The following is a 12989-nucleotide window of genomic DNA, read 5'->3' as shown; positions in this document are numbered from 1 at the left end:
GATTTCCAGTTTCTGTTTCCAGTTTCGATATAATTGTATATACATGTGTGTGTGTGGGGGGGGGGGGGGGGGTCAGAGAGAGAGAGAGAGAGGGGGGTCGGGGAGAGATCTAATATACGTCAGAAAAGAACGAGGACGCATTTGTTATGAATTCGACATGAAAATCCAATGATATGTTGCGTTGTGTTTAAGCATTCCAATACACTGTATGTGTTTTTGATTTCCTATAAAAATATACTATGAAATATAGTGATACGAGTCATGGATCATTTGGTGCAAAATATTTTATTTCTAAACAGGTTTTTCTATAAAGTCTTTACCATTTTCGAGTCAAATAACCGCAACTTTCAGATTTTATTAATCATAAATGCGTTTTCACTCAATAAAATGAGAGCAAATATTGGTTAAAAGGGATCAGTAGACCATCAAAGCATAAAAACCGTATGCACCCTCAAACTCACAAAAACATGCATCTACCTTTCACACGTAATCTATTAACACTTTATGATAAAAATACCTACTAAAAATTACGGTGAAATCACTAATTTTCATGGGTCTTAATTTTCGTTATTTTGGCGAGGAATGGAGAGACCCACGAATTCATGACCACCACGAAATGTAAAATTTCATATGCATTATTACTAAACATACTGCAACCACGAAATCAAATCCCCATAAAATATTTTTTCCACAAACCTCGAAAAATTTGACCCCTCCGCTCGAAAATATGTGATTTCACAGTATGTGTAACAGCATAAAGCGTATGTTTGTTTGAAGGACAGTTTTTCACCAACGTTAGTTTTAGTCTTAAAATTTTATTTAAAGTCATGTAGTGTCAGTTGTTTTTTTGGGGGGAGGGAGACAAAACCAAATCGTCACAATAAATAATTAATTATTGGTGAAGATTACGGGAATCCGATCCGATGTCTGTTAATATATATGCAGCTGGCACAAGAACCAGATGAAGATTGAGAGGGAGGGAGAGACCAATCTCTCACAGCTAGGCTTTTCCAAGTCGGAAAGGGGGTTTAAAGGTCATTTCAAGTTCCTTTCCTATGTAAATAAAATATTTCTTACAATCCTAAGGGAGTAGGGTGAAGACCAACATTCTCTATAAAAAAGAAAACAAAACGGAAAATCAAATGTATAAAAACCACTTTTTACCAATTTAATTCCTAATTCTTTAATAACATTTGTGGTCTTATTTTTTTATCACCTAAAATTGATTCTATATTAAATTTTAAAGAAAAAATCATAAACAGGCATGAAACATTCTTCAATGAAATTTGAACTTCCATATTAGGTATTTTAAATAAATGTATGTGATAAATAGAATACTACATACTAAAATTCGTATCATATGTCATATATCAAGGCTCTCGGGCTTATATTAATTCAATTCATTTATTGACAACACCATCATACATTGGCATATAAGGCTTAATATGGGGCCACTCGGGCTGATCAGTATGACATACGATAGGTTACAGATCTTGGACAGATCTTGGATCTTGTACATGCGATGTACTTTCTTGAACGTGAACTTTAACCTCCTTTGGGAGTTAGTTATTAGTTAGTTAATTTTTATTTTAAAATAACTCTTTAAACCATAAAAAATGATAAGAAGTATAGAGAAAAAGTAAAATAAAAGGCATGTTCCAGACAGTATCGATAATCTTTTTTTAATGTGCTGGGGGACAGGAGGGGGGGGGGGATAATTGAAACTTACCTGGAAAACTGAACATCTTTTATAACAACTTTGACGAGCAAAAAATAATAATAATAATAATCAAAACTTGGCTAAACATGTATCTTTTTGTTGGAATATTAAAAGTGGTAGGTTCCGGGGATTCGGATGAAATATGTAATGTTCAGTATTCAAGCATAATTTATTAAAAAAAATCAAACAAAAAAAATAGACGCAGACGCAAACACAGCTAGATCTCTAAAAGATCAGAGGTGGGATCGGTAGCCATGGGGGAGTAAGCATTCCCTGTAGATGTCATGATCGGGAAACAACTGGAAACTCCTACATGAACCTAAAACTACGCAGCTTTTTAGTAGTATAAAAAAAATCACAATCAGAATCTCCGATACTAAATGAGTATGACTGCGCCCTAGGCACCTGTGGTTTATGAGATAAAATATAAAGTTATCTTTACCTTTCTATGCCTAGAGCAATGAGGCCATGATTGGCCAATAAAATCTAGGCTATTCAAAGTTCTACTACACCTTGAACAAGGATAAAATTCATTTCAAGCTCTCAAGTTATACAAAGAAATTAAAAAAAATATCCTTTATATTGATTTATTTTAGTACGGTATTTATCATTTATTTGCTGTACTGCTAGTTCTGGTTGGACGAAAACGCAGTGGAGCGAAATTTAATGTTACCTATCTCGTTTGTCGCGAGATTACACGAGTGCATCGACTGTATTCACTTCCGGTGAATATATTTTGATCGTGTGCATGTAAAATATGCTTTATCCACCTGGAAATAATCATGCTTGGGGACCAAAGCACATTTTATTAACGGTAAAATCAATATTTTTATTTGCATGCATATAATTTTCGAATTTAGGGTGTCAAATGAATCCATGTTTGAGGTGTGTTTCAATCACATATGTTCTATGACAACCGGCTAACGTGTCAATAATACATCATCACATCGAATAACACCTTTAAACACGTGTTTGATTCCCATTGTAACTAAATTAGAACAAACTTCCATAACCTGATAACTGTGTTTTCTTAGAAGAAATGTCCATAGCTAAGTTGACAGGCACAACCCCATCATGAGATTTAGATATGTAGTTTAAATTAGTTATAAGGCTTAGTTAACTAAGGCTTAACTAAGCTATTCAGAGTAACATGATAAAGCTATTTATATGCAGTTTTTTGTCAAAAGTGCTTCTTCCTAGAAATGGACAAAAGGTTGCAAGTATTTGACTATTTAATTCATATATTTGTAACAAGAGAGGCCCATGATTCCAACCTGTGTGCCCTGAATTTTCAGTCAGGTGCTTTAACAGCTAAGCTGTCTGTTCAGCAATTGAACCTGCCTGACCACTACACTTCTCCCTTCTTAAAGCATCTCTGGTTCTTCTGTGGCAGTTCTTCATCTTTCACATCCTGGTCATGGAACAAAATTTTATGGGAGAGGAAAAAGATGCAATGGACTTGAACAGAGTTTGAACCCAGGCCCCCCGAATCTCCAGTTGAATGGTCCATGTGAAATGCGAAAAATTCTATATAAAAAGCTTTATCAAGCTATTTTTAATAAACAAATTAAATTCAGAACAACGTTTTGATTAAGGGAGCTCTTGCTATTTATACAGCTAAATTCAAACTACCTGTATAATGTATATCATCAGATATTAAAATGAGATGTGATACAGCTTTTCTGATCAAGTTACTGTTATAACGATAAATTTCTTATGTACCTTTCTACAATCAACAAATATTATGAAAGAAAACTTTCATGAGCAATTATATATAGGTATTTCTTGAATTCATTAAACAAGCATTTTTCCAAGGAACTTTTTGTAACGAAACTTTTTGTAAAGAAAAAAACGTCACATATACTGTGTATGACATCATCAGTTTTAGAGAGTGGAGATATGGATTCAGAAAACCAAAGAGTGGTGATCCAGAAAGTTTGATCATGACGTCACATGATTGTGTTAATTCAACAGTAAAAAAAAAGACTAAAATTGAGTGATACACAGTTGTGCATATAATAAAATATATTATATAAGAGGATTATTTTCGTAATTTTCATTGGCTGAAAGGACGTCACGTGATATTCCTCCTTTTGTGATATCGACACGAAAGCTCGTCCGCGGAAAATGATATCGCACGACACGCCATTTGGTTGCAATGAAGTTACGTAGAACGTGACATCATAATATAAGAAGCGTGTTTTTAACCATTGTGACGTTATGACAGCCAAGTCTGTTTAGTTAGATCTGTGTCAGTGCATTGACTTTGAGTGATTATATAATATAACTATTATGGACTTCAGTGAACGGTCAATGTGTGATTATAAGGACTCATGGCAATTGATATTGACCTCAGACACAGAAAATGATAGCAACCTCGCAGGCTCGGTCGCTATCACTTTCTGTGTCTTCGGTCAGTATCAATTGCCATGAGTCCTTATAACCACATATCGACCAACACTGAAGTCCATAATTGTATATTATTATACCTCTACTGATAATACTTGAATTTGATTGGCTGGTAAGAAAACTTTAAAACACAACAATGACTCCAAATGGTACTGTTTACAGCAATAAGGACCTAGCTAGGAATCATTGCACGTGGGATATAATGACCCGGTCATTATAATTAATGACCGCTGAATAATGACCTCTTAATCAAAAATTCCGTTTTGAGTGAATTAAATGCATAAAATAGTAATCATTCGAGAAAACAATATGTTTTTAAAATTGTGCATGGTCTGTTTTGCATTACCATACAGAATACGGCAAAATTTTATCATTAACTTAAACAGTTTACTCATTTCAAAATATCGTTTCAATTCAGTTCTGGAATGTAGAAGCGGCTCTGTAAAGAGTTGAATTCTGTGTTAGATTTTGACTGGGTAGAGAAAAAGTAATCGTTAGTTATAACAATGTATGTCGCTATCAACCAAATATAATTTTAGTCAGTAAACCATGATGCAAAAACTTACACGACTTGCAGACGTCAATGTAAACAACTTCACTTAACTGAGTGTAGCAAATCCTGATCCCGATCAAAGAAAGAATTGATAATGGTTAGAGATTCATACTTTTCAATAGATATCGGTATAATAAAACAATTGATTACCCCTTCTGAGTTCAACATGGTGAAATAAGGACCCTCGACTGGCCCACTCGATGACCTGCCCTGACCTCAGCCGCTATGTGGCCTCGGTCAGGTCAGGTCACCTCGTGGGCCAGGTCTCGGGTCCTTATTTCACCATGTTGACCTCAAAAGGGGTAATTAATTGTATAATATCAACCAATGACAGTAAATGAAATGAACCAAAACAAATAAAATTTGATATTTATTCAGGAGACTTCAAATGAATACAGCTGCACTGAACATATGTATAATTATCTTGAAATTCTTGAAATTTATTTACTTTATCAAACCTAAAATCCTTGCATTTTTATCTTGATAATATGTTTCTTGATGAAAATGTTTAATTAAACTAGCTTTGATGACATTGTTCACTGTATCTGGTATTGCAATTTGCAACCGACTTAGAAAATTTTTTAATAAGTAAACCTTCCTTTACATTTTCTCATTGATACTGTTCGTAAAAAGTTTGTTTTGTCAATTGTTACAAATGTGTCAAGGGAATCAAAGTCTTGTTTAACATGCTTAAGTATAAAAAGATTTTCTAAATACTGATTATTCACATATTGATTATATGTCATCCTAGTTTTTCTTGCCTTTTCAGATCAGCCTTCTGATCAAGGGGACGCTTACTGATGTAATATCTTTGAATGGTGCAAACATCGGTAGTGTTATAGGTAATGCATATACTTTTAAAGAATTTTTTACTCATCATAATTAACATTGTTCATAGATATAGTTGAAAATGAAAGCATAAATAACTTAATTTTTCTATCTTTTTATTAAGTTAGTAAGATAATTAGATATATTAGCATTGATTAGTTGACCCAGTATCTCTTTTTAAATTTTCAGGTTCCAATGAGGTGGTGTTCATTAACTTTTATGCCGACTGGTAAGTCTTTTTTCAGATCTGCTAAACTTATGTTAAACTTATTTTTCAATAAATTCTCTGTGTTTCTATCTAGATTAAAAAAATCAGCTTCATCCAGTTCTAGTCATAACTTCAATGAATAAATCCAGATGTCAAAAGTAGATGAAATCTGGTGGTTTTTCATATGAAATATGTGGAAAATATTTTGTATTTACGGTACTTAAAAATCTGTAACAATTAACATGCTGTTATTGCCTCACTTTTAAGAGATAGAAGTTTTTATATTTATTTTTGGTGTTTATGGTAATTAGGGCCCCGCAAGGATTTGCGGGTGCCCTATAGTAATCACTCTGTCTGTCCGTCTGTCTGTCTGTCTGTCCGTCTGTCCGTCTGTCACTGTTCCGTCCACAAATTTTCTGTTTTTTGCTAATAACTTTTTTTATGGTTGCCCAATCAAGTTCAAATTTGGTATGGTAGTTCAGTAGGCAGAAATACATATTTTGATGCTAAGTTTGTCTCTCTACATCTTCTGGTTTGGAGCTGGGGTGGTGGGGTAGATTCCTTAACTATGCATAATGAATGGGCAAAGAGAGATAACTGCTGATGTTCCCATTGTAAAGTGAATGCTGCTATGAGTCCCTCGGGATTAATTAGCTTTCCTCCTGAATAAAATCTAAAGCATTATCTTTATCTGTCACATTCAGATTAGTTACTGTACCAGTAGCCTCTGTCTGCAAATGAACTTTGTTTTTAAGTTAAGGTCAATTTTGGATGATGTGCACATTCTCTGAAATATGGATTTAAAATAATATTCATACTTTATTTAGGTTAAATACCGTACACAATGATATATGATAATTTTATTGAATTCTAAAATCAAGATATATGTTAAGATATTCTTTCTTATTATCACTATTTCATTTTCTTTTTTCTTTTTTGCTGCCCTTATGCTCTTAATTTTAATAGGTAATCACATAGTAACCCCATTCTGTCAGAGCTGAAAAAAGTTCTTATTGTAAATTTAGAAGAAAAGGATGAGAGGGCAGTACAATTAATCCCCTGGGATTAATTATCGTGCTTGCTGCAGAAAATTTAGAGGCTTATCTTTATCTGTCACATGAAGATTAATGAACACCTTTGTCTGTAACTGATGTTTGTTTTGAAGTTGAGGTCAGCCCTGGGTGATATTTGCATTCACTGAAAGCTTGCATTTTATAAAACACCTATAAATCTTTTAAAATTCACATTTAATTTAGTTTTTTTTTTTTATAAGACATGAGGTTTTCCCTGTTTTATGTAAATACAAGGTTACTATTTACAGGTTTTGGGACATTCGGGAATTATCTTGAAATTTTAAAAATATTGCAACAGTTGTAACTTATAATCTTCATATATTTTTTAAAAAAGTAATCAAGTAAAACTCTCATTCAATGAGCTGCACCCTTATATTTCTACCCCTCAGCGGGGCCCTTGCTGACTGGTCAGTTTTCTAGTTAAGACGAGCTTCATTGGTAATATTGAAGATGTCTCTTTTTTTTCAGGTGTAGATTTAGTCAGATTTTAGCACCTGTCTTTGAAGAAGCATCTAATAAAGTAAAAGAGGAATTTCCAGTAAGTTAATTAAAAGAAATGTTTTTAAACATTTAAATTGATGATTTGATATTTTATATTACATAATTGTACTGTCAATATTTAATTTCAGACTCCAGGAAAAATTGCTTTTGGCAAAGTAGATTGTGATTCAGAATGTAAGTAAATATTGCTTTAGTAAGACTATGAAAGTTTTATATGGATTAAGTGCAAATGCTCTTCTATCCTCTTGATCAAACCAGGAAATTATGTCAGTCATAATTATAGAAAAGATGTTCCTGTTTTAGAAACAGTAAGCTGTTAACAATTGTTTCATTATGTTGCACAAGTGCATCTTTAAGAACAGGAATGTATGTACAAATGTCATGAATATTGTACACTTTTTAAATGAAATTTGCTTTTTTCCCCTTTTCATTATCTGTATAATAACAAGCAAGTTTGCAAATAAGCTGTTACATGTGCAACGTCTGGGAGAATATTTTTCTCTGATCTGTGTATTAAATTTTATTTAAAAGTGTGAATTGTATTGTTTTCATGTGTCTTTGTAGCTGATATAGCCAGTCAATATCATATATCAAAATACCCAACACTTAAACTTGTTCGCAATGGACAACTTATTAAGAAAGAATACAGAGGCCAAAGATCTGTTGATGCCTTGGTTCAGTTTATTAAAGATCAAGTCAGAGATTCAGTTCAACAAATTGACTCATTGGATAAATTAGATGAATTAAATGTAAGTTGCAAAAATAATTTCTGAATTTTATGACTATGACATAACCTTTTAAAAAGGGAATAGATTAAAGCTAAAATGTGATCAAATCCTAAGTAATTCAGTTTCAAATGACATGATCGATAAAAAAAATTGGGGGGAAATTTGCTTTATTAGACTCTTAATCTAAATTGTGTTAGTGAATGGCATGTACATTAAGCTGATGCTTTTTGTTGTAGGAAAAAAAGAGACATATAATTGGATACTTTGCTGATGTGAACTCTGATAGTTATAGGTTATTTACAAAAATAGCAAGCACTTTACGCGAGGAGTGTGAATTTCATTCTGCAGTCGGGTAATTCTCTTTTTTTCATGCTCAATTTCTCATCCACTCATGAAATACCTAATCCATAATGATATGATAGCTTCATGATTTGAAAGGATAATACAGGCAACATCAGATTTGAAATTAAGGCGCAAGATGAAATTTTAGGTCATTGTATATAGTTGAACTTCAGTGTCTTGAACATTAATATATCTCAAATACTTGTAGCATGGAAAGGGGGAAGTCACTTGAAAGTCCTGACCACTTTTTCTTTTAGTATTCTACCCTTAATGTTTGTAATCCCTGGATATTGAGAAGTTTTCTTAAGTCCCTTTGAGATCAAGATATTGGTGATTCAATGTAAGTAAGAAGGCCATAGTTTTAATGTGTTACTTTTCTTGCTGTTACAGACCAGTTTCTGAGTCAGAGAGGTCCATGGGAGACAGAGTTGTTTACAGAGCACCTCAGGTATATTGAAAAAAATCATTAATGTTACACATGAATTTGTAGGGGTATATTTTTAAAAACTTGAATGTGTCTATGAGCATGTGTGAATGATGTGTATGTGATGTTGGGGGTAACTATCTTGGGCTGATTCCCACTGAAATATTTCCTTCATTTCAAGAGCATGGGAGGGAGGGGTAAATATATTAGGCTGTAAACATTTGTTGTCAAATATAACCTTAATATATTCTAAATTTTTTGAATTCGGAATTGAATATTGTTTTGCACTTTTGGCTGTGAAATGAAGGAGAAAATGTGAAACCTTTTACATTGTTAATTCACATCCAGTAATAATTCTTGATTTCCTCCAGACGACCCACCAGGATATTGCCTTTATCGGTAGTCTGACAGATTTTGATGGTCTTCTGAACTGGGCTCAACAAAACTGTGTCCCTCTGGTCAGAGAGATCACATTTGATAATGCTGAGGTCTGTATCTCTACATGTATTTGTTTTCATCTCTATAGAAAGCTAAATAAAATCAGTTTCCTCAAAGGTTTTGGAAAATTCGTTTTTTGTGTCCCTTGGGTAGCATATTAGACACTCTGGGATCACTTTGTGTGATGTCTATCTACATGTAATCACATATAACAGTTGATGCTGTTTTGTTGCAGGAATTGACAGAGGAGGGATTACCATTTTTGATTCTGTTCCATCACCCAGATGACAAGGACATTGTTCAGAGATTCTCTAATGTTGTCCAACAACAGCTCAAGAGTGAAAAATGTAAGATCACATTGACAGTAGCATTGTAATCTCGAACAATTTCCAATACCTCATTGTAAATTAATTGCCAGAAATTTTAAGCCAGATCACAATGAAAACAACTTAAGAATTCTTGGGTTACAGTGAAACTACATGGTATTACTATGCAGTATTTGTTCAGACATGGACAATAATATTTTCTCTGATTTCAGCCTCTGTGAATTTCCTGACTGCTGATGGTCAGAAGTTTAAGCACCCTCTTCATCATCTCGGTAAATCTGAGTCGGACCTACCTGTCTTGGCTATTGACAGTTTCCGTCACATGTATTTGTTCCCACACGATGTTAAAAAAGATTTAGAGTAAGTTGTCTTATATGTCTTAGTTGTCTGTATGTCAGAAGACTCATTCTTTTTAAGAGGATTTTAAATCTTTATTCTATGTTTGCACTTTGATTAACAAATTCTTTAAGATGACTATCTTAAAAATGTTTTGAATTCTTGTTCGAAGGACATGATAAGAATTCATGTAAAAAAAAAAAAATAATAAAATATGAAAGAATGTTCTTTCAGAACACCAGGATTATTGTCCCAGTTTATAGCTGACCTACATTCAGGAAAACTTCACAGAGAATTTCACCATGGACCTGACCCCACAACTCCATACCCTACTCCCCCACCCCCTGGGGTAAGTCTCAGAGAATATAATTTAGAAATTTTTCCAGTTGTAAAATTTATTTTCAATAACAATCACAATTGTATAAAGTACATATGAAACATTTTATATTTAATTTTATTTTGAAATATACATATTAAAATAATGTTTTAAAAATTTTAGTCTGATAATGCTGAAGGACAACAGGAACAAAAAATTGACCACATCCCCCATGATGTCAACAGAGACAACGCCCCCAAACAGCCCACGTCGCCGCCCGAGTCAACGTTCAGGAAACTGGCCCCTTCTAGAAACAGATATACTATTCTGAGGGACGAGTTATGATGGCATTCCTAGTGGTGAAATGATTTCTTTAAATTTAAAGGATCAGTTAGCAAAGACAATGCCATTTTAAATCAATACTGGACAAGCACACAAATAGAACTCATCTTTTTTTGTCCAAACATTCATGTACTCAGTTAAGTACATCATTCAAGTTGATGTTCAATGTTAATGCATTTGTAAAACTGATCTCGTGTAATTATTGCTGTTGAGTTCGTGTATGTGATGCTCTCCTTGACAAGGAATTAAGAATGGTAATATATTTTTTTCATCATGTTTAAATACTGGTTCATCTTTTTTAAAATGGTTTAGGTTAATGAGGGTGTTTATAAGAAATTTTTTGTCAGGTTCTGCTTTTATATTCTTATAGGTGCAGAGATTTTTTTTTAACTTATTGATTTTTTTCAGTTCTGTCCATCCATATCCAATACTTGTTACATACATTACAAATTTACATGTATGTAGACTTTATAAATAATTATATTTCATGTGATCATTTAGTAGGATATAGGAAATACATGTATGTCTCTAAAATGTGTCTTTTGCAATATATAAACTGTCCATTTTCAAAATATGAGAAATACCAAATTTACAAGTGTAAAACTTTTTAGAAAGTTGTTAAATGTATTTGGTGTTCGCACTTCTTTTTTATGCACCAATCAATATGTCACAGAAGTTTGAATTCAAAATTTATTGTTTACATTTTTTAGTCATCAGTTTTTCCCACATACATGTTTAATTGTTCTTGTTCATAAAATATGTCTTGGTTACTTTGTATCAATTTTTGATGAAAATTGCCTGCTTTAAGCAACAGAAAATCCAAAACCATTCTAAGCACTTTAAACAGAATAGTTGTAGAGTAAAAATTTCAACTGTTTGTATAAAAACATAATTGCCAAATTGCCAAACTATTCAAGATTTTATAAAATGTTCACTTTCAGTGAATAAGTTCAAATCACTGATGTTTCATGTACATATATGTTAAGTGTATGCTCCTTTATGTGGGTGAAATCATTTTTTAAACTTTTTTGTTCATTTTTTAAGAATTATATTTAAATAATGTCAAATGACATAATAAAATATTTTCTGAAAGTTTTCTTCAAATATTGTTGTGTAGCTGTAATATTTAATCAGACTGCCCAGATGTATCAACAGTTAGCTTCTGTAATCGGTATCATTCATGGTGATGGAGTCTGCTTACCTCATAAACTTTAAGGAACTCCGATCCTTAGCCAGGAAGGATAACTCTTTAATTTATAAATAAATTAAAAAAAGTCTAAAAATGAAGCTTGAAAATGAAATCTTTTCATGCAACAATTTTCATTTTATACCTCTCAATGTGCTTCAAGGTTCTATGAAGTTCTCAGATACATGTAGGTCCTATAAAAAGTCAAAATTTTTACCCCATAAAAGTATTTTAGAATTACATATTTAAAGAAATTGAGGTTCATTTTAATCTAATCATAGATTACCAATGTTTATTAACATGATATGAAATAAGAAGTGATTTATGGTGTTTTGCAATGATAGAAAAATCTTTATATACTATGCATTGTAAAATCAGCCAAGTAAATAGAAGAAATTAAAGTACCTTAAATACAATTTCTTCAAAAGGCTGGATACCTACCCGGTATATTTTTTATTTCAAAAATGTGTTTGTTGATCAAAGAACTATATGCGGTATATTGCTATATTTGCCCGGTATTTTAAAAACTTCCTGATTTTTTATAAATTCAAAAATGTGTTTGTTGATCAAATTTGAAAATTTATGGAAAATGCATACATTATATTAAAATATTGTAACACACATGTTTTTTTACTCAATATCGTTGTACATTTTTCTGTAAAATTCATAAAAAAATGAAATTTAGGTCATGTTTGTGATGTCATATAAATGGCTATTACTTATTTATTCCTTTGAAGTCAATATATAAAATATATTAACTTTAAAAGTGAAGTTCTTTGAATAGGAAAATGCATAGTAATTGTTTTTATTCGCATTTTCTGAAAATTAATTAGAGATTTACCAATTTTCCCTATATAAAATGATTAACTTTAAAAGTGAAGTTTGAAGAATTATCGTGGATAAAAACTCTTTGATAATTCAGAGACATTTTTGTGAGCATTTTCAATTAGTCAATGCCTGATTTTCAGAACCTGAGGAGCGGAGTACCTTAAAAAACAAATGAAAATGTTTTTGTCAAAGTAAACAACAGCAAAATACAACTGAAAAACAGAATTTAAAATAAGGTAAAAAGGATTGCTGAATATGAAATGCCAAAGGAGAGTGAATACATGTTTATATGGAATGCCCTCCTGCATCAGTATTGGACAATTTAAGGATCAGTGTACTTATGCTGCAGTTCTTATGAATGATATAATGAACTTGCCATTAAATTCTTTGCTTTTGACACTGATCATGAGTTATTGTACAGATATACCAAA

The 12989-nt window shown here is 32.2% G+C and overlaps 1 protein-coding gene across 1 annotated transcript; it reads left to right on the top strand.

Moving 5' to 3' along the window:
- The first annotated feature begins 2406 nt into the window (after window positions 1–2406).
- LOC134233988 (endoplasmic reticulum resident protein 44-like) lies at window positions 2407–11636 on the top strand. Its single transcript, XM_062716047.1, has 13 exons — window positions 2407–2534; window positions 5452–5524; window positions 5700–5739; window positions 7260–7329; window positions 7421–7466; window positions 7857–8041; window positions 8257–8372; window positions 8753–8810; window positions 9158–9274; window positions 9460–9571; window positions 9763–9910; window positions 10121–10235; window positions 10386–11636. Exons 1-13 carry the CDS (start codon window positions 2478–2480, stop codon window positions 10545–10547), a joined length of 1299 nt encoding a protein of 432 aa, XP_062572031.1. The 5' UTR covers window positions 2407–2477; the 3' UTR covers window positions 10548–11636.
- The last annotated feature ends 1353 nt before the right edge of the window (window positions 11637–12989 follow it).

The sequence above is a fragment of the Saccostrea cucullata genome, unplaced genomic scaffold (genome assembly GCF_032062105.1).
Source record: "Saccostrea cucullata isolate Sc308-1 unplaced genomic scaffold, CSIRO_AGI_Scuc_v1 ctg81, whole genome shotgun sequence".
In the NCBI taxonomy this organism is placed as follows: Eukaryota; Metazoa; Mollusca; class Bivalvia; order Ostreida; family Ostreidae; genus Saccostrea; species Saccostrea cuccullata.
Note: the sequence above shows the minus strand (reverse complement) of the source record. Positions and strands in the feature narration are given on the sequence as shown.

Excerpts from the sequence above, each read along its gene's own strand:
- LOC134233988 (XM_062716047.1), top strand. The coding sequence starts at position 2,478 with ATGCTTTATCCACCTGGAAATAATCATGCTTGGGGACCAAAGCACATT. Across the intron at positions 2,535-5,451 it reads CAAAGCACATTTTATTAACG|ATCAGCCTTCTGATCAAGGG; the intron begins GTAAAATCAATA and ends TTGCCTTTTCAG. Across the intron at positions 5,740-7,259 it reads ATTAACTTTTATGCCGACTG|GTGTAGATTTAGTCAGATTT; the intron begins GTAAGTCTTTTT and ends CTTTTTTTTCAG.